Here is a 20,692-nt window from a genome sequence, read left to right as displayed (position 1 = left end):
TTTCAAAATTTCTGCTCAAGACCAATCCCATTGTCATGGCTGCCCTCACCCTATACCACACATTCCAGCATCCCTTAATGACAGCACAATCTGGTAGCTCACAATGTCCTGGAGTCATTTTATAAATCAAGAAATTTCAAATAATAATATGGATTTTTTTTTTCTGATTTTCTTTCTTAAAAAGAGGAAAAATCTGGCACCACTGGGTATACTACAGGCATCTACATGAGACACGTGCTTCAGAAACTTTTTCCTCAATCATGTGGTCTTCATTTGTTCACATTTACCTTGCAGTTCTTTGGTGTTAGTACCTGTTTTAAAATTACTTGTTTCACTATGCCATATTGCTTCCTCAGAGTACACACACACCATTTTCTGGACACAATGAATGCTCAAATACAAACATCAAGCCATAGGATTTGGCATTTGGGATTCTTAAAAAATCGACCAAAGACCTTTACATGAGGAAATGCGGAGGACACTGCTGTTACCCAGTAACCCAACTCAGCATCACCCACGCGAGGACACACGGTCCTCTGTGCTCCTGAGGCGGCAGTGAGCGCGCAGCACCACTGTGCAGTGAGTCCTCGCTGCAAAATAACCAGAATATAACACGAGGAAACTGCCAGACAAATCCCAACTGGAGGAGAGTTCACCAAATAACTGACTCGGTGAATGAGAAGAAAGAAAGGTAGAGGAATTATAAGCCAAAGAAATATGACAGACAAATACAAACATAATCCTTGACCGAATCCTCAATAGAAAAGGAAATAAGGCTATAATGGACATTACTGGGAAAACTGGGAAATTTTTATTTTTTTAGGGGGCAAATGTTAAATACAAACTAGATAATATTAGTGCATCAAAATTAAATTTGAGGGTAATATCTGTATTACATTTATGATGAAACACATTCTTATCTTAGGAGTTTATGTGTGTGTACATGTGAGCGCGGTTGTGTCTGACTCTTTGTGGCCCCATGGACTGTAGCTGGCCAGGCTCCTCTGTCCATGGGGTTTCCCAGGTAAGAACACTGGGACGGGCTGCCATTTCCTACTCCAGTAGCTCTTCCTGATCCAGGAATCAAAGCCGAGTCTCTCGTGTCAGCTGTGCTGGCAGGCAGGTTCTTCACCACTGCACTATCTGGGAGGGCCAATTCTAGGACATGCATGTTTAAAAGCATCATGACGTCCAGTGTCTACCATCTCCGTAAATCTGAATAGTTCTCAAAATAAAAAGTTGGAAGGAAAGTAGAATTTTTTAAAAAATTTATTGCATCTATCAATGGGCTTTTGAAAAACACATGTCTACTACCCAGCAGTCTCACTCATAGGTATACAACACAAGAGAAATGAAAATAAACGTACACACAAAAACCGAGGCATAAACATTCACAGCAGCTTTATTCACAATAGGCAAAAAGTGGGAACCACCTAAACACTGCATAAGCAAAATGCGTTATAGTCATACAATCAAGTATTTTTTGGACATAAAAAAGGATGCCATACTAACACACGCTAAATTATGAATGAACCTTGAAACCATTGTGCTATAAGAAATAAGCCAGATGCAAAAAGGCCATATATGTGAAAAGTCCACAGTAGGCAAATCATAGGATCAGAAAATAGATCAGTGGTTGCCAGGGGTTTTGAAAGGAAAAGGGACGGCAGGTGGGTAAGGGTGTTTTTTTGGGGGGTGGGGAGGGAGGGGGGCTGGGTGTCGATGTGTGTGGATATTGAAAATGTTCTAAAATTAGATGGTAGTGATTGTGTACAATTCTGGAAATACACTACAAACACCAAACTGTACTCTGTATCTTTTTTTTTTTTTGGCCACACTGGGATCTGAAGTTCCCCGACCAGGGTTCAAACCTGTGCCCCCTGCAGTGGAGGTATGGAGCCTTAAACAAGTGGACTGCCAGGGTCCCCAAAGCTGCACACTTTAAATAAGCAAATCTGATGATACGTGAAATACACCTCAGCAAAACTATAAGACACACACACACACACACACACACTTGTTTCCAATTCAATTCACTAATTCTTTTGAGAAGAATATTAAAAACAACCCAGATTAAGGACCAAAACTTTATTTAAAAAACAGTCTGTTTTAGGATTCGTCTAATAACTGTTATTTACTGAGTTATGATGGTTTACTTGTTGATAGCTCAGTTCAACTTCTAGGCTCAATAAATGCTGATCTAATTCTTTGTGCCCCTCCCCCAGCCTGACTTAATGAAAAAGATGATGTATTCCTAATTTCTGAGTAAAAGAATCATATAATTATTCCTAATTTCTGAGTATAAGATAACAAGAACAAAATTCTTAGACATGTCTAAGGCCTCTGCTGCTGCTGCTAAGTCACTTCAGTCGTGTCCGACTCTGTGTGATCCCATAAGGCCTCAATATGCCGCAATTTTAGAGATCAACAGTATTCTAAAAAACAAATGCAGAAGCCCAACAGTAGTTCTTAAAATACATAACCAGTGAATTAAGACAAGCTCAAATCACAAACCTAAGTGTTAAGACTGAAAAGAAATAAAACCATCTGAACATCTAGATCAGTGTTGCCTCTGTGATCTCATATTCTCCTTAGATAAACAAATGCAAAAATGTATATGTTGATATATTTGTACCAAGAAATAGATTATTGAGCTTCCCTGGTGGTTCCGGGGTAAAGAACCCGCCTGCCGTTGCAGGATACATGGGTTTGATCCCCAGTCTGGGAAGATCTAGAGAAGGAAAGCGCAACCCACTCCAGTATTCTTGCCTGGAGAATCCCATGAGCTATAGTCCATGGGGTCGCAAAGACTCAGGACTAAGTGACTAAACAACAACATGGGTTATTAGCAACAATGTAAGTTATAACTTAAGGATTCTGAAAAATCACATTGAAAATGAATGCCATGATTATTTAGTCACACTTTAAATATGTAGCGATTTAAGTCTTGTACTAACCTGACAAAGAAGTTACCTACTTTATTAAACTGATTCAATGTGTGAAACTTTTTTAAAAGCAGGCATCTGTCTAAAAGAATTTTTTTAACTGGAGCAGAGCTTTCCAGCTTCCTTCTTAAACGTGAGACAACAGAGACATCTAGTGGTTGCTAAAATAATTTGGGCAAAATAATTACTATAGGATATTTTCATTATTTAGTGATAACAGCTTGAATTACATATGGTAATATTTCATAGATCTTTCTCTAAACACTGATTTTCAAATAAGGTGCATTTCCAGTGATGTATTCATTGATATTCCCACAAGAGTCAGAAAAGGGGGAAAAAAAAAATAGCAAGATCTGGTTCTTTAGAAACTGTTACTATGAGAGCACAAAAGTAAATGATAGAAACCTGGTTTCCGGCAATAAACAGACTTGGTGGATACATTCAGTTAGAAAAAAACTGATCTAAGCATAAAACTGGGAGGGTGACAAAGTAGAGACAGAAATAAATTTAGCAGAATGTCTGTAATGAGCCAGATAAGATTAGATTAAGATATGAGACATTTCCTCATTTTTCTCCAAAAGGAGGGGAATGAAAGGGCTTAGGATAGTAAGAGAGAAACACATATAGGACAGAACTGTCAAAAGTTGTCTCATTTTATTTACCTGAGATGAAGCAGCTTTGAAGAAAGTAAGTATTAATTTCCAAGTGAGGAGGTACCCCAGAACATAACAGAAGTCTTCACTCAGTGGCTTGATAGTAACTATCTGTCCAACAGGAATACATCCCAAAACATTTTCTAGTAAGTCCTCTTGAGTGCTAAGAAGAGACATCAGTGCAGCCGGTGGCGACCTAAGAATCAATGATTAAATACCACAATTTTCTTCATAATTTGTCTCTTAACAAACTGACAGCATGTATAAATTTGAAGCATTTTAGAAAAATCTTCCTTCTCCTCTATTTTCCAAAAACCATTTTACAAGTTCCCCTTTATAGGTTCAATTTTGACCCCTAATGTTGTATAAAGACAATTACAGAATCTGAAAAGCATAAAGTGATATGGAAATATATACATGTATTTTCGTATTTATAAATGTGTAAGATATGCTGTAAAATTTACTCTAGAAGTTAGTTCAGTTCAGTTGCTCAGTTGTGTCTGACTCTTTGTGACCTCAAGGACTGCAGCACGCCAGGCTTCCTTGTCAATCACCAACTCCCAGAGTTTACTCAAACTCATGTCCATTCAGTCGGTGATGCCATCCAATCATCTCATCCTCTGTCGTCCCCTTCTCCTCCTGCCTTCAATCTTTGCCAGCATCAGGGTCTTTTCAAATTGAGTCAGTTCTTTGCATCAGGTGGCCAAAGTATTGGAGTTTCAGCTTCAACATCAGCCCTTCCAATAAACATTCAGGACTGATTTCCTTTAGGATGGACTGGTTGGATCTCCTTGCAGTTCAAGGGACTTTCAAGAGTCTTCTCCAACACCACAGTTCAAAAGCATTAATTCTTTGGTGCTCAGCCTTCTTTATGGCCCAGCTCTCACATCCATACATGACTACTGGAAAAACCATAGCCTTGACTAGATGAACCTTTATTGGCAAGGTAATGTCTCTGCTTTTTAATATGTTGTCTAGGTTGGTCATAACTTTCCTTCCAAGGAGTGAGCATCTTTTAATTTCATGGCTGCAGTCACCATCTGCAGTGATTTTGCAGCCCAGAAAAATAAAAGTCAACTGTTTCCCCATCTATTTGCCATGAGGTGATGGGACCAGATGCCATGATCTTAGTTCTCTGAATGTTGAACTTTAAGCCAACTTTTTCACTCTCCTCTTTCACTCTCTTTAGTTCTTCTTTGCTTTCTGCCATAACAGTGATGTCATCTGCATATCTGAGGTTACTGATATTTCTCCTGGCAATCTTGATTCCAGCTTGTGCTTCTTCCAGCCCAGCATGTCTCATGATGTACTCTGGATAAAAGTTAAATAAGCAGGGTGACAATATACAGCCTTGATGTACTCCTTTTCCTATTTGGAACCAGTCTGTTGTTCCATGTCCAGATCTGTTGCTTCCTGACCTGCATACAGATTTCTCAAGAGGCAGGTCAGGTGGGCTGGTATTCCCATGTCTTTCAGAATTTTCCAGTTTGTTGTGATCTACACAGTCAAAGGCTTTGGCATAGTCAATAAAGCAGAAGTAGATGTTTTTCTGGAACTCTCTTGCTTTTTTGATGATCCAGCAGAAAACATATATTTCAACCTTCTGTTTTATAGATGAAAAAAAATCATACATTCAGAGAGGCTAAATGATTAGTCTGAAGTCCCTTGCTAGCCAGGGGAACAATTAGGGCTAACAAATCCTATCAGGTCCTCTATCAACCAACAAAGGGTTAGAAGATCCTAAGACTGTATTGTCTTTTCAATACAGTTAAAGGAATGTTAAAGGAAATTTAACATTTATATTAACTCATGGCAATGTAAGGTAATTTTCTTCTTTATGGAAGTAGTGTACTTATTAACACTTTCAGACGAGCTTGTAAGAGTCTCAGGAAGTGAAATACTTGCGTGTGTTGTTCTTCAGTTGCCAAGTCGTGTCTGACTCTGCGACCCCATGGACTGCAGCACACCAGTCCCTTGTCATCTCCTGGAGTTTGCCCAAGTTCATGTCCACTGAATCAGTGATGCCGTCCAACCATCTCATCCTGTCACCCTCTTCCCCTCCTGCCTTCAATCTTACCCAGCATCAGGGTCTTTTCCAAAGACTTGTGTGTATCTCCAGTCAAGTTCTCTATGACATTCTGGGTTCAGTCTCTTCTTTTACCTCTGTGATCTTTCTTTCCTTGTGGCTTCCTACTACCGGCCCATAAGTAAAAGTTCTCTTCAAGCTCTGCCCTTAAGTTTTTACCTTCCGCACCACCACCTCATGTAGCAACCCTTCTCCATTCCATACCAACCATCAGCAGATTTTACAAAGAACAACTCTCCACTTTACGCACTAACCTCCATGCACTTTGGAACTTCTGGAATGGCCTCCAGCTCTGCTTGCTACTTGTATAGTTTATGCTTCAGACTTCTGCAGAATCAGCTGATGGTATCCCATCTTCTACCAAACAATGCCCCGATCTCTAGAAAATGTCATTTTGAAGGCCCTCATTACCCCCCAGCTTTAGCTTTCACTGCACGCTCCCTGCCTACTCCACACATACTCATTTATTATCTGGCTGCATTGGGCCTTAGTTGCGGCACGTAGAGACGTCACTGCATCAGCTGGATCGTTCACTGCGGCACAGCGACTCTCTCTAGCCGTGGCATGTGGGCGCTGTAGTTTCAACACGTAGGTTTAACTGCTCCCCAGCATGTGGGATCTTAGTTCCCAAACCAGGGATCAAACTCATGTCTCCTGCATTGCAAGGCAGATTCTTCCCACTGGACCACCAGGAGAATCCCTCATTTATTCTGTTTTTACTCAACAAATGAGGATTATTCATAACTATTTAAGGTCAACAACTGGGTGTTGGGGGAAAAAAGTGAGGAATAAGAGACTAAAAGCTTCACACAGCCTATATTCCAGGGGAAGAAGATTTAGAAAATTTAAAAAACATGTCACAAGGCAACAACTCGATATTCCCCAAGCACATCATGCGGTCACATCCCAGTGCCTTTGCACGTGGTGTCCCTGTAACTTTTCCCTGCCGGCCGAAACGCTCCCCAATCTGAAAAGTCAGTATCAGTGTCCTCCCTTCTTGGCACAGCAGTTGTGTCTCACGAACATCATCCTTTTTCTTATCACTTGTCACACACTGCCTTCTGTTATAGGGTGGCTGTTTAGTCGCTCAATCATGTCTAACTCTTTTGTGTCCCCATGGACCACAGCCCACCAGGGCTCCTCTGTCCATGACATTTCCCAGACAAGAATACTGGAGCGGGCTGCCGTTTCCTTTTCCAAGGGATCTTCCCAACGTGGAGATCAAACCCACATCTCCTACATTGGCAGGTGGATTCTCTACCTCTGAGCCACCAGAGAAGCCCATTCAGTTTTAGGGTAATACATCTAAATTGGATTATAAGCTCCTTAAGAAAACAGTTTACTTAACACTATATTCTCCCCTCACCATTTAATTAAAACTTGCACAAAGGGGTGCTCAATACATTTTTGAATGTGTATACTCTTTCCCCAGTTACTATGTGGCCAAAGAAAGTTTTACTAAACAGCAACAAAGGGAAAATGACTTAGAAACAATTAGAAGAGAGAGTAACTATCTCTTCAAGTGAGCTCTAAAATTCATTTATATCTTACAGATAAACGTACAAGATTTGTGGAATGAATGTATACACTAAACTTAGAGCTTTTGCATTGCCTCAGTCTTCTAAAGTCATCATGATGGATTATGAGAATTTAACGAAGCAATCCAACTTATGATGGTTTGACTTCTCATTTTTCAACACTACAATAGTGTCAAAGCGATGTGTTCAGGAGAAACTATACTACAAATTGTGACCTTCTCCCAGGCTGGCTATACGCAGAATGATACTCTCTTACAATGCTGGGCAGTGGAGGTGAATTGCAGCTCCCAGCCAGCCACGTGATCACAAAGGTTTAACAACCAAACTACTCACAACTATTCTTACCCAGACAACCATTCTGCTTTTCACATTTGGTACAGTACTCAATAAATTACAGGAGATATCTAACACTTTATCATAAAACAGACTTTGTGTTGGATGACTTTGCCCAACTGTAGGCTGATGGAAATGTTCTGAACACACTTCAGTAGGCTAGTCTAAGCTGATGTTCAGCAGGTGATCTGTATCAAATGTATCTTTGACTCAACACTGTTTTCAACTTACAATAAGGATGTAACCCTGTAAACTGAGGAAGACATGTATTAAAAGTCACTTACAAGGCTGGTTCTTCTTCTTCATCTCCATATGACTTTAGATTATCTTGATCATATTGTGGGAATTCAGGCATCAATCTGGAAGTCAGAATATTAAGTTACATGAAATGGTTCATTGTTAAAGTCATGCTTAGCAATAGAAAGTCCAATACTTATTTTGTAATGAGTATATCCTTTTACTGAGTTTTCTCTGAAATAATCCACCACGGCCAGGACTATATAAATGTAAACTGTGCATGGAGAACAGTGACAATTCCTGTAAGCTTAGTCGAGCTTACCCTGTTCCAGTTTTTACTTTGACTTTTTTTTTTTTGGTAGATTCTTTTTACTTTGACATTCTTTTAATGGCCAAAAATTAAAACTACATTGGAGAAGGAAATGGCCACCCACTCCAGTATTCTTGCCTGGAAAATGCCATGGACTGAGGATCCTGGTAGGCTACAGTCCATGGGGTTGCAAAGATTCGGACACAACTGAGCGACTTCACTTTATGTGAAAGTGAAAGTCGCTCAGTCTTGTACGACTCTTTGCGACCCCACGGACTACACAGTCCATGGAATTCTCCAGGCTAGAATACTGGAGTGCATAGTCTTTCCCTTCTCCAGGGGATCTTCCCAACCCAGGGACTGAACCCAGGTCTCCTGCACTGCAGGCAGATTCTTTACCAACTGAGCTATCAGGGAAGCCCAAAACTATATTTCATTTTTTAAAAAACCACCACAATACTGATTCAACTGAAAGAATTCTTACTTGTATAGCATATGATAGACAGCAATTTGCACAGGCCGAGCTCTGTAAAGGAGTAATGGGGCTAATGTATTTAACAAAGTCTGGAGGTGTTCTGGCAAGTTTGTTTTCTGACCAGCAATCAATCTTGCAGGGAGTTTCTGACTCAATAGCTGATCCTTTGGTATATAAGTTAATGTTTCACACATGGGCTTCAGCATTGCATTCTGAAATGATGTTTCAGATGTATCTCTGTTTTCTCCTGATGACAAAAAGGAAAAAAAGAGTCATACCCCAAACAAAGTGAGTAATACAACTTGACCGATTCATAGACAACCAAATGTTATTTAAGAAAATGAAAGAAAAACTGGACAAACATTAAAGCAGTCCAAACTAGAAGCTGAATATATATTTATGAACTGAATATATATTTCAGATAATCTCAACTATTTAATGACTTCTATTATCTTATCCTTTAAAAAAAAAAAAAAGAAGTTTGAGTTAAAATAATTTATTCATATTCCTTGAATTAGTATTATTCTAATTTTCTGTGGTCTTTAGGTATCCTGTGATGTTTCAATTCTTGTCTGTAAAGCAGAAGAATATACGATGACTCTGAGATGCTAAACTTTCTCTCTGGCTCTCTTACTATTTTGTGTTGTGTGACCTAAACATCCAAAGTTGATTTTGGGGTATTTTCTGTTTTTGTTTTTTTTTTTTTTTTCCAAAACAAGTTATTTTCAATGGCTCTCACTATTCCTCCCTTTCTCACTTGCCTGTAGCGGTCACCAAAAGAGGTAAAAGCAGACTGTGGATGCCAGGAGAAAAAAACTCTTTCCATTCACTGATCAGATTTACAGGAAGGCTGCCATTGGTGCCCAGAGTTGTGGAATCAAAAAAAGCGCTGAGTTCACAGGCCAGATCACAGCTGACGCAGGCAAACAGTTGTACCAGTGGAATGGAATACAGCGCCTGATTCTCATTTGTTGTCTGAGGAAACAAAAATTAAATAGGTAAGCAGACCTCCTGTAGAATATTACATGTCAAGGCAATAAAGAGAAGTCCCTTACATTTCTCTAAATTCGAAAATAAGAAACAGTTTGAATGTATAGTCTCAGGAGACATTTATATATTTTATATCAAAATAACTTATTTTCAGAATTAAATGTTAGGAATTAGAATTAACCCATTTATTGTGAACTGTTCTTTTTTATTTCTGCAACCATGAAGGAAAATAATATCAATTACCATATACCAAGTTAAATACATTAAGAGCACATTTATAATCTTCTCAGAAGCCCTACTAATTGGGCATTATTAAGTTATTTTAAAACGAGGAAACTGAAGCTCAACTAGATAAACCTTAACACCCTAAGCCACCCAGTAAACAGCAGGCAGAGTAGAGATTAGACCAAGTCAACACTGCCTGACTGGCTGCATGACAGCCCATAGGTATTACACAGCCGGCTGCTTGGGGCCATACAAAGAACCCTAACTCCCTCTCAATTTGTTTAATCTTTACTGCCCTCCTCTGGCAACAATGAAACAGTACACTGTAAGAACAGAAGCAAAAGACCAAAAACCTCCTCATGAAAAGAAAACCTTAAAGGGCTATGCTGCAAGTATGACACTAAAATGAGCTAACGGAGAGACCATTTTAAAAGCAGTTAGCAGAATGGTTACGGAATGACACCGGCAAGCATTAAACCTCAATCATCTTACTGACCTGTGAAGCAGCAGTCGGCAAGGAATACATCTCTACACTGTTTAAATGTCTGCAAAGGAGCTAACTACAGTCACTACTTAAAGAAGAGGATAAAATACTTCTGGCACACAGACATACATGAAAACCCAACAGCAGTGATGACGCAGGTTAATTTACCTCCAACCAAGCCAACATGGAACACATGATGAAGTCCCATTCGCTCTCTGCCAAAGGAGATGAGCAGTATTTCAGAAACAGGGAAAGGAAACGGATTATTTCTATATTTACAGCCAGTATCTCTGGACTCACTTCTGACAGATTACTGTGATAAAGACAAAAACAAGACACTGACGAATTATACAGACATTCAGTGAGAAAAATTTAAATCTTTTTAAAAAAATCTTATATATTTATAACAGACTGCCTTAAATGTCTACCATCCCATTACTCTACAAAATAGTGACTATAAGATACATAACCTGAGTCTACATCATACACAGAGGGAAAAATATAAAGTATTACCTACCAACTGAAAAGAAAAATATCTTCGTGATCTCTTTTCCAAGTTATCAGAATTTTTAATAGACCATGTAATAGCTCTCCATCATCTATACTTTTGGTCTGCAGACAAGAATTGAAAATGGCAAGATGTCCAAAACCTCCTATAGCAAAATTAAAACATTTTTTAATTGCAATGCTACTATAAAAAAAGAAAGCCTATGCTGAGATAGGTTAAAAACTTTCTTCAAAACTGTCCAGGTTAATAACTCTAAAATTAGGACTTGAAAGAGAGAGTCAACAAATGACTTATAAGCTCCACAGGCAGGGACCTGCCACCATACCCAGCACCCAGGACCGAGAAGAAAGTGGGGAGGGGAAGGCAGGGGGAAGCACGTGAATGACACTATGCATTAAACTAGCCTATGCTGTTTTTTTCTTTATTTCCTTACGTATAGGACTTATTCGGCATACCCACCTCTCAAAAAAACAAACAAATCTCTAGCTAGAGTACAAAGTTAAATAAAGTTGGAAAATAGAACATACTGCTTTATAAGTCATGCATTCACTCAGTAAGCATTTATGTCAAGAAAGCTCTTGTGGGGTTCCCTACTCTTTAGACTCCCTGATTCCTCCTTATTCTTCAATTCTTAAACACTGCCTCCACTCCAAAATTCCCAAGTACGTAGAGTATGCCCCTCCTCACTCCTCTAGGATCACTTGTCTGTTGCCTTTACAGCACTGATGTTTGCTATTATCTCATTAGGAAGTAAGCTCCATGAAAGCAGGAACCTTGTCTGTTTTACTCATCACCGTATATGGCCCCCTAACACAATGCCCGAGATACATTTATTTTGACTGACTAAATAAAGAACAAATAAATGAATGCATACAAGGTACACTGCTAGACAGATACCAGGAAGAAAGCTGAACAAAATCCAGTCCCTGGAGGGACTTACTCAGCAGTACTGGCAGACTTAAAAACAGATTAGAATAATATGTACAAAAACCAAGAACCCAGAGCAGGAAACTATACTGAGTCAGAAAAGGCTTCCCAAAGTTGGTGTGTGAATGGGGATTTATCAAAAGATCAAAGTCTGCAGGACTAGAAAAGGGACGTTTCAAGGAGTGCTAAGGCACAGAGTTGTAAGAAAGTACAAACCACTACAATATTGTCAAGTAATCAGCCTCCGACTAACAAAAATAAATGAAAAAAAAAGTACAGACTGATCAAAATTCATGACAATTTAGCATGGTCAGGGTCCAGAGTGGAAGCAAAAGAGGTTGAACTGGAGAAATTGGTTGCAATAAGATTATAAACATCTTACAGGCCAAACTAAGTTCTTAAGTTTTTATACTATAGGCAAAAGAGAACCAACAAAGAAAGCAAAAATTAATTAATTAATAACAATGCAGTCTTCCTTTAAAGGCAGAGGAAGAATTTTTTTTAAATCTTCCTGACAAAATATCAATAGAAGAGGTTTCAAGTTTAATCAGAAACAACTCATGTTCTAAGAACCGAAAAGTATTCGTTAGCTAATTCTGCTTCATCGCTTGGGTTAGAAGAGAAAAACCGACTGTCAAATCTTAAAACAACACTCCTCTCCCTGTTGGCCTCTGCACAGCTGGGCGCCTTCTGACGCGTATGAACAGCACACAGCTGTGTGAACACAGTCCTGTCTTCTGCCGTCCTTCTGTTACAACCTGTGCTGGAGATGCCACCTGCACTCCCATGAGGTAATCCTCTCTTCCATATACAATCCGTTCAACTGCATCCCTTTCCTGCCAATGCCATCCCAATCCCACAGTTTAACTATGCAACTGAACTCAACAGTAAAGCTTAATGCCACAAAAATTTATGTCTGATATCATGCTATCAAGCAATTCTGTTTCACTGTGTTTGCTAATGGCATATTCTTCTTCCACTATCTCAAACTTTCACTACCTTTCTTGAAAAATACAATCCCGTTGCCACTCATCAGACAACCTAGAGAGAGATGATGCTATGAAGTTCCCAAACCCTTCTATACTCTCTGTATCTACATCTGCATCCATCCAACAGCTCTCCTTACCTAACCTCCACTTATACATGGTTGGTATCTTCTTTCTTCCCTTTATTTTTTGTTTCACACTGGACTACAGTTGATTAACCACACGTGCTTTAGTTATACATGTTACATACATCTATTCCTTTTCATACCTTTTCCCATTCAGGTTGCTACATAATACAGAGCAGAGTTCCCTGTGTATACAGTGGGTCCTTGATGGTTACCCATTTTACATACAGTGGGGTGTTTAAGTCAGCCCCAAACTCTCTTCCTCCCCACCCTTCCCCCTGGTAACCATAAGTCTGTTCTCTACATCTGTTTCTGTCATGGTGGTTTTTTCTAACTGCTCTCGATCCACTCCTACACGCCCTCCTCTCTCACCTTCTCAGTGGGAACTACCATTCATTATTCCGTCTTCTATTCCTCCTTCTCCCCCTTTGACCCTGTATTCATCTCCAGCTTTCACTTCTTTCCACTTCCCCCTTTTTTTTCTCAAATTTTATTGTGGCTGTGCTGGGTCTTCATTGGGACACAGGTTTTTCTCCAGTTGCAGCGACTGAAGGCTTCTCTCTAATTGCTCTGCATGGGCTTCTCAATGGGTTGGCTTTTCTTGTTTCAGAGCATGGGCTCTAGGGCACGCACGCTTCAGGAGTTGCAGTCCCTGGGCTATAGAGCACAGGCTCAATAGCTGCGGTGCACGCCTCAGCTGCTCCGCAGCCTGTGGGATCTTCCGGGACCAGGGACTGAACCCGTGTCTCCTACATTGGCAGCTGACCCTTTACCACTGAGCCACCAGGGAAGCTCTCCACGTCCCTTTCTACCAAACCCTTAAGAACAGACTATCTGGCCCTACTTTTTCACCGCTATTCATTCCACATTTCAGTCTCTAATTTCATCTGAGCTGCAGCATTTAACAGGTGATAAATATTACCTAAACTCTTGCTTTTGCTTTTTTTAACCTACAGTCCTTATTCTCAAGCGTCCCTTTATCCACATACCCCTTAAATCTACGTACTGGTGTTCCCTTGATATTCTTTTCACGCTTCACTCTCCCCAGCAAGCTCATCTTCATTTACAGATTATACTACCACCTACATGACATGGACTCTGAAAGCAGTATGTCCATCCGGCCAACAGCCTATTTATTGCTTACTGACAATCCCCATTTGAATACTTATTCCATAGCCACCTCAATCGTAATCTCATGTGTCCAAAACTTAACATCCGCTCCCTGTATACTCCTTCGCCACCCTCCGTCCAGCCCTCAGGGCTCCTGGCAGGGTTTCCTACAAGGCCTCATGGCACTTCCATCTGCCCAATCCAGAAATATAACCAACCTCTCTCAGTTCCATCTCCACTCTTCCATCTGATTCAAGAGTTCTTACCTCTCATTTTGATTATTCGAATGGCTCTCTATCTGTGGTCTTTTACCCCTAATTTCTCTCTTCTCCCATATCCACCCTTCACACAGTTGTCAAGATAATCTTTCTAATGTGAATATGATAGTCTGACTACTTTCCTACCTAATTTGGGCCAATAACTCCTTACTTCCTACCACTTAAAGTCCAAACTCCTTAACTGACAAAATGAGGCCTTTATGATCTGTGCCCTACCATTCTCAAGATTCATATTCTTGGGCACCCTAATACTCTTTGTCCCCAACTTTCTACCTTAAATCCAGCCAAAATGAAGCTATCTGCATACTTCTATGTTTCTGAATACCTGGAATGCCTCTCCCTAACTATAAAGAAAAGTATCTTTTACCACTGCTAAAATATCTCTTTTCGTGAAAGAGCCACTGACATCTCAAAGCAAAGTGGAAAACTCCTTTTCTGCACTTCCGCACATATGATATCTTTATGCCATATCAGTTATCATATAACTTTCTATTTATCTTCTCTACAAAAGAGACTGCCACATGGGCAGGGCTCAATAAGTGTTGTTAAATTAGCAAGCAAATGAACTAACAAGAGTACAGAATGTCCGAAAAGTTTAAAACATAACAAAGGCTGCTTCCTCTTTTGCTTTTGTAAGTTCACTGGTTGGTTGACTAGGGAGAAATGATGCACAGCTAAGAAGAGCTACACGTGGTACAGAAAAGATTAGAGGGTACCTGTGGTTATACACCTTCCCCTAGGCTGCAGCATTTCTGTACTGCACAATAACAGTCGCTCTCCAACGAATGACACTTATCCTATTGAGTCAACTTGTTATGTAGCAAGAACATTAACTAGGAAAAAAATTAGCTATAATTTATCTCTGTTAGATTTGGATTTAGATGTTAAAAAACACTTCTTTCATCTCAAGCAATAATTAAATTAATGAAATACTTATTACCAAGTAACTAACCATTGATACGGCAAACATCTTCCTTGGCCCAGGCCAAAAGGGCAGGTATACACTGAGCAATGAATTCTTTCTTGTCTTCTTTTGACAAAAATGGACAGAGACTTTGAATAGTATGCATATTACCTTCTGTTAGCGGAAAAAAGCTGTTTAAAGAGGAAAAAAAAGGTATGAATTATATTTACCCTAAATATTTAGTTATTTCATAAAATTCCTCTTACTCATACAATTTAAAAAGACTAGAATTTCCACTATATAACTGAACAGAAAAAGAATAAAAGAAACTATGAAAGAGGTTGACATTTGCCGATTCTGTTTGATGAAACTGTGGACAATTATTTTTTTCTGCTTGTCCTTTTCACATGTTTCTGATTTTCAAATAATAAGCATATATAACTTTCCCCATGGATGATTTTAATTATACAAAACAGTACATGATTATGATGTCTTTAAGAGACAACTGATTCAATTTAGAGAGGACCAGTTACATATTGCTCACATGAACTGATACTCATTATGTGCATATATACACTTGGGTTTTATGTATCTAAATCTTACATCACCTGCTACTTATATATACTTTCTAGGCTGCTTTACAGCAGGACATACAGGTACAAAGTATTCTATTTTAAAACTACATAGCTAGATTAAAAACAAAATCAAAATATTCCATACAATCATAATTTAAATATTTCTCTATTAGTGAACATATAGGTTTTTTCCATCAAATTTCTGCTCTTATAAATAACACTATAATAACTGTCCTTGAGCAGGTACTATTCTGCATATGTGCAAACACCTCTTTAGGCTAGATTCCTGGAAGTAGAACTGCAAAATCAAAGGATCTGAATGTATTATATTCTGATAATTTCAAGTTGTTCTTCAAAGAATAATAATCAATTCACATTTTCAGCTCATGTAAGTGGGATCATACAGTACTTGTCTTTTTGACTGCTTTGTTTCACTTAGCACAATGTCCTCAAGGTTCATCTACATTTTAGTATGTCAAAATTTCCTTCCTTTTTAAGGCCTTATTTTAGTAATACTGCATTACAATGTACGCCACGTTTTGCTTACCCACCCATCTGGTGATGGACACACAGGTTTCGCTCTTACACAGTCAGGCACCTACTGTTTCTCCTGTGGATTCTGGGTTTGGGCTCTGCTTAAGATCTTCTCTGTGCCAAGACTATGCAGTTTCTTATTTTCCCCAAATACTTTTATAGACCCGTTCATTACATTTAATTTTCATCTGGACCTTACTTTCATGTATAATGCAAGGGAGTGGGTCTCACTTTTTTTTCCAAATGCAGGTTCAATTTTCCTATCTCACTGATCTGAAAGACCACCTGTATCAAAAACTAAATTTTAATTTATGTGCCCATTGGTTTTTGGACTCCATAATTTGATCCAAGGATGTATCTATTCACCAATTTCATACTGCTTAATCACTGTGTTGGTAGGGCAAGTCCTTTTCACTTTTCTCTTTCATAAATTTCCTAGCTATTCCTGAGCACTTTTTCCTTTAAATGTATACCATGTTTAGAAAAGTTTGTGAAGTTTTCCAAAAAATGCTGCTGAAATCTTGACTAACATTACACTGAAATTAGATACAACAATCTTTACAATTTATCTTCCCACTTTCTTTTGTGATCTTTATTTAAGTTTTACAATTGTAATTTTTCATTAAATTTATTTCTAAGTATTTACAGTTTTGTTGTCAATGTGAAAAGAATCTTTTTTCCTATGCCATTTTAAAATTGATTATTACTGGTGAATAAGAAAGATACTGACTTTTGTATGTCAAGTATATATCCATCTCACTTGTAATTAGTTCCAGTAGTTCTTTAGCTAATGTAAACAGATGCATGTAAACAGAAGAAAATTTTAAATTATGCTGAATAAAACAAGCTAATATCAAAAGATCATATGCTGTATGACTCCATTTGTGTAACATTCCTAAACTGGTAGAAATTATAGAAAGAGTAGATCACTGGTTGGCAGAGCGGAAGAGAATGGCAGGAGGCAGGCGGCTGTGGCAGGAAAGGCCACCACAGGGATCCTTGGGAACAGCTATTCTGTGCCTTGGGATGTGGTGGCAACACGTGGTCTACAGAGCACACACGTGGGCACAAGTTATCTCAAGTCACAAGTCAGTGGGCGGTGTCAATGTCATTTCCTGGTTGTGAAATTGCACAAAAGCTACCCAAAATGGTACCATTTGGAAGAAACTAAGTGAAAGGTACATAGAATTTCTTTGTGTTTCTTATAATTGCATGTAAACCTATAATCCACATTAACTAAACTCAAAACAATAAATTTTAAAAATTTAAGATTTAAAAAATCAAAATTTAGCTTACAATCTTACTGTGCCAGGACATACATACATACACACACACATACGTATACACATATATATAATTTCCAAATTCTTCTTGATAAATCTGTAAATTCAAAATGCCTCTTGGTAAATTTCAGGTAAGTGTTTAATCTGAATGCTCAGCTTCTCTAATATAATCAGCTCTAGCAAATCTCTAGTATGTCCAACCTCACTATCTATTTTCTTTGCCTTAGGAATATATTTACTGTCTTTTTAGAATTCACTTCAGTGGGATGATCCTTATTTTTAAGAGTAAGTAACTTTCCTTATCACTTCCATTTAGCAAATAAAGGGATAGAAGAAGGCTGTAAGAGAGAGGGGAAAAGATTCTACCCAAGAGATTTCTGGGAAAAAGAGAATAAGCTTATCAAATGCTAATTATTTTAAAGCACATATAAAATTCTTCAACAAAATGTTATAAGGTTAAAAACATCTATTAAAAAAAGATAGGTCCTCAACCTAAAATGACTGGAACTGTTTTATACTCTTTAAGTCTCATATTCTTTCATTTAATTTCCTCATGTCCTAAACCTGTTTTCCTGATTCCTTACACACTGGTTGTTAGTCAAGGGTTGCCAGAGAGACCAATCATAATACATTTCAAAGTAAAAGTATTTTAAATAAAAATACCCTTCTTTTCTCCTATAATGCTGTTTTACTTCATCAGATGAAACACTTCGGGAAAGGATCAACTTAGCAATAATAAGAGACCAAAGGGTGCCGTTTTTCCTGGATCTAAAAAAGAAAAAAAAAAATTCTCTTTTGAAAGTATACTTAATATTTTGAAACTCTTGCTTACCTGGATTCCCGTTACAGAACTAAATAAAACACCTTATCAGAGTATCACTTCACACAGTACTTTGGCACGTAAATAACTGCCGTTACGAAAAGGATTGGCAACTTAGGCTTCTGAAACTCCTTTACTGAGCTCTCATCAAGGCAATCTCAAAGCCCCTTCATCCCAATAGGGCAGAGGACATTAGGGATTAAGCTGGAGATCAGAGGCTGCTGCCGCAAAGAGGACAGAAAAGACCCAGAGGAGACCAGGATTGCTGAAGCTGAGGAACCAAGGAGGGTATTAACATTCACTGCGCAAAGTTCTGAGACTCAGTAAGTGGAGTAGGACTGGAGAGGAAGACCTGTTCAGTCTGAGGCCTCTCATACTGCAAAGCATATGAAAAATACTACAGGCAAATGAAAAACTCTTCAGGAGAAAGCAGTTCAACAGGGTAATTTCAACCAGCTAAACATCACACGGCTATAACCTCTACGATGACTGTTTTCATACCTACTTCCTCATCTAGGGGCAAGGCTTTTGTGGTTACGATATTAAGAGATACCTGCAATAAATAACATACAAGGTAAAAGGTTAAATTTTACCTTGGAAATTTAAGGTAAAATTTAAGTGGAAGGATGGGTCACATATGACAAATTAAAACAACTTCTACAGGACTCTCTTTCACTGTCACCTGCCCCTTGAATCATATTCATGGATTTAATAACACAGGCAAAGTACAAATATCTCCCCAGAAGAAGAAATCAAGTACTTAGTACCCACAAAGTATGTATCATTAATGACAGATTAATTTAGAACAACCCTCTGATTCAAAGATTAGCATGAAGTGAGCTTACATTTTACAGACACAAAACCATAAACTAGCAAGATAGTCATGAAATAAAAATTGAAAAAGGATTCCTACCTGTCAAATAACAGCTGCAGAAGGCCAGAAGTATTACCAAGTCCACATAAGTTATCATATGTGATATTCATTTTCTGAAGCGTTTCACAAAATCCAGTTAGAAAAACAGGTGGATTGTCTAATTCTTCATACCACTGCAATGAATAGAGCAGTTCTGCAACTAACAGAATGGACAGCACATTATCCAGTGCACTTCGTGAACAGCCCTTCCAGTTGTCCTCACTTGTCTCCTGTTCTCCAACACTGCTGTGCCCGCTAATTCTAAAATATCTATGAACTATTTCCAGCTCTTTGATATACAATCATAATGAAAACTGAGCATATCTGACACAAAACACCACTCCTCTCCCAAACCCTACTTGGTCCCTTTTCTGGTGAGTTAAGACAGTGACAGGAACCGAAGTTATCAGAGATGCTAGAAGCAGCTTCCTACTATTTTTGCCACAAATGGTAAGATGCTGCATCCAGGATAAACAACTAGGGGACCCAAGACCTGAGAAGTTCAAGTCAACCTGTTAAGAAAAGAAGAGAGCGTGACCCAGTACACAGGGAAGGGCCTCGGGGACAGACCTGTCTGAATTCAAAACAGCTGCATACACTGTTATCAACCCGGATACGACATTACCTCAGGGGATGGCTGTGAGAATTAAACGACTGAGTTTCACGAAATCTGGCCATATCACAGGTTCTTAATACATAATTAGTCACAACTCTCCAGGTATGGATTTTGGAGTTGAGAGACTTGAAACCTGGTTCAAAATCTAACCCCATCCCTTGAAAGCTCCACATTAAGAAAAACAACAAAACTTATTACCCCAATTCCCAATGTTGTTTTTGGACAGATTCGCCCAGTGAGTAAGGTAAACAGCAGGCTAAGCTCCTTGATCTTAACTGCAGGTGGAGCTGGCTCACCATAAGAGGTGTTCCTGCTTTCTTCCACAGGGCATATATTCTCTTCTGCAAGGAACCATACTCCACTGAGGCCTTACAACCAAGCCCAACACAGGAATTATTCAAATCCTCCACCTTCATACTATTTTGTACAGGTCACATAGCTACCTGCAATGCTATACCATTTCCTAGAATGGGGGGCATTTTCCAAATCCTTTTGAAATTCAACATCTGAGTGACCACTTGCCGGGGAAAAAATTATAGCCATACAGAGGGACTGATCCAAAAATTAACTGAAAAAAAAATTAATTGAAAATTCAGAATCCCCGAAGAAACACAAGACTTGTTTAACCATTTTCCTTAGGGTTATGTGCTGCAGGGTCTGCTTTTATTGACGACACGGCAGCTAAAGCAACTGTGCCGGTGGTTTACTCCCTCAGTCGGGTCCCACTCTTTGCGACCCCGTGGGCTGCAGCCTGCCAGGCTCCTCTGTCCATGGGACTTTCCAGGAAACAGTACTGGAGTGGGTTGCCATTTCCTTCTCTAGGGGAGCTTCCCCACC

General features: G+C 39.0%; 1 protein-coding gene across 2 annotated transcripts in view; it reads right to left on the bottom strand.

The window, feature by feature from the left end:
* Positions 1-20,692, bottom strand: part of LTN1 (listerin E3 ubiquitin protein ligase 1) — a 57,761-nt gene that overhangs the window by 8,033 nt on the left and 29,036 nt on the right. For both annotated transcript variants that reach the window (XM_061134297.1, XM_061134298.1), the window contains 9 exons: positions 19,240-19,399; positions 18,170-18,274; positions 15,163-15,305; positions 10,794-10,929; positions 10,445-10,589; positions 9,339-9,552; positions 8,587-8,824; positions 7,840-7,914; positions 3,608-3,794 (listed from right to left, as the gene is read on the bottom strand). In XM_061134297.1, coding sequence (XP_060990280.1) covers positions 3,608-3,794; positions 7,840-7,914; positions 8,587-8,824; positions 9,339-9,552; positions 10,445-10,589; positions 10,794-10,929; positions 15,163-15,305; positions 18,170-18,274; positions 19,240-19,399 — 1,403 coding nt within the window. The remainder of the gene's footprint in view (positions 1-3,607; positions 3,795-7,839; positions 7,915-8,586; positions 8,825-9,338; positions 9,553-10,444; positions 10,590-10,793; positions 10,930-15,162; positions 15,306-18,169; positions 18,275-19,239; positions 19,400-20,692) is intronic.

The sequence above is a fragment of the Dama dama genome, chromosome 31, assembly GCF_033118175.1.
Source record: "Dama dama isolate Ldn47 chromosome 31, ASM3311817v1, whole genome shotgun sequence".
NCBI lineage: Eukaryota > Metazoa > Chordata > Mammalia > Artiodactyla > Cervidae > Dama > Dama dama.
This window is presented reverse-complemented; position numbering and strand designations above follow the sequence as displayed.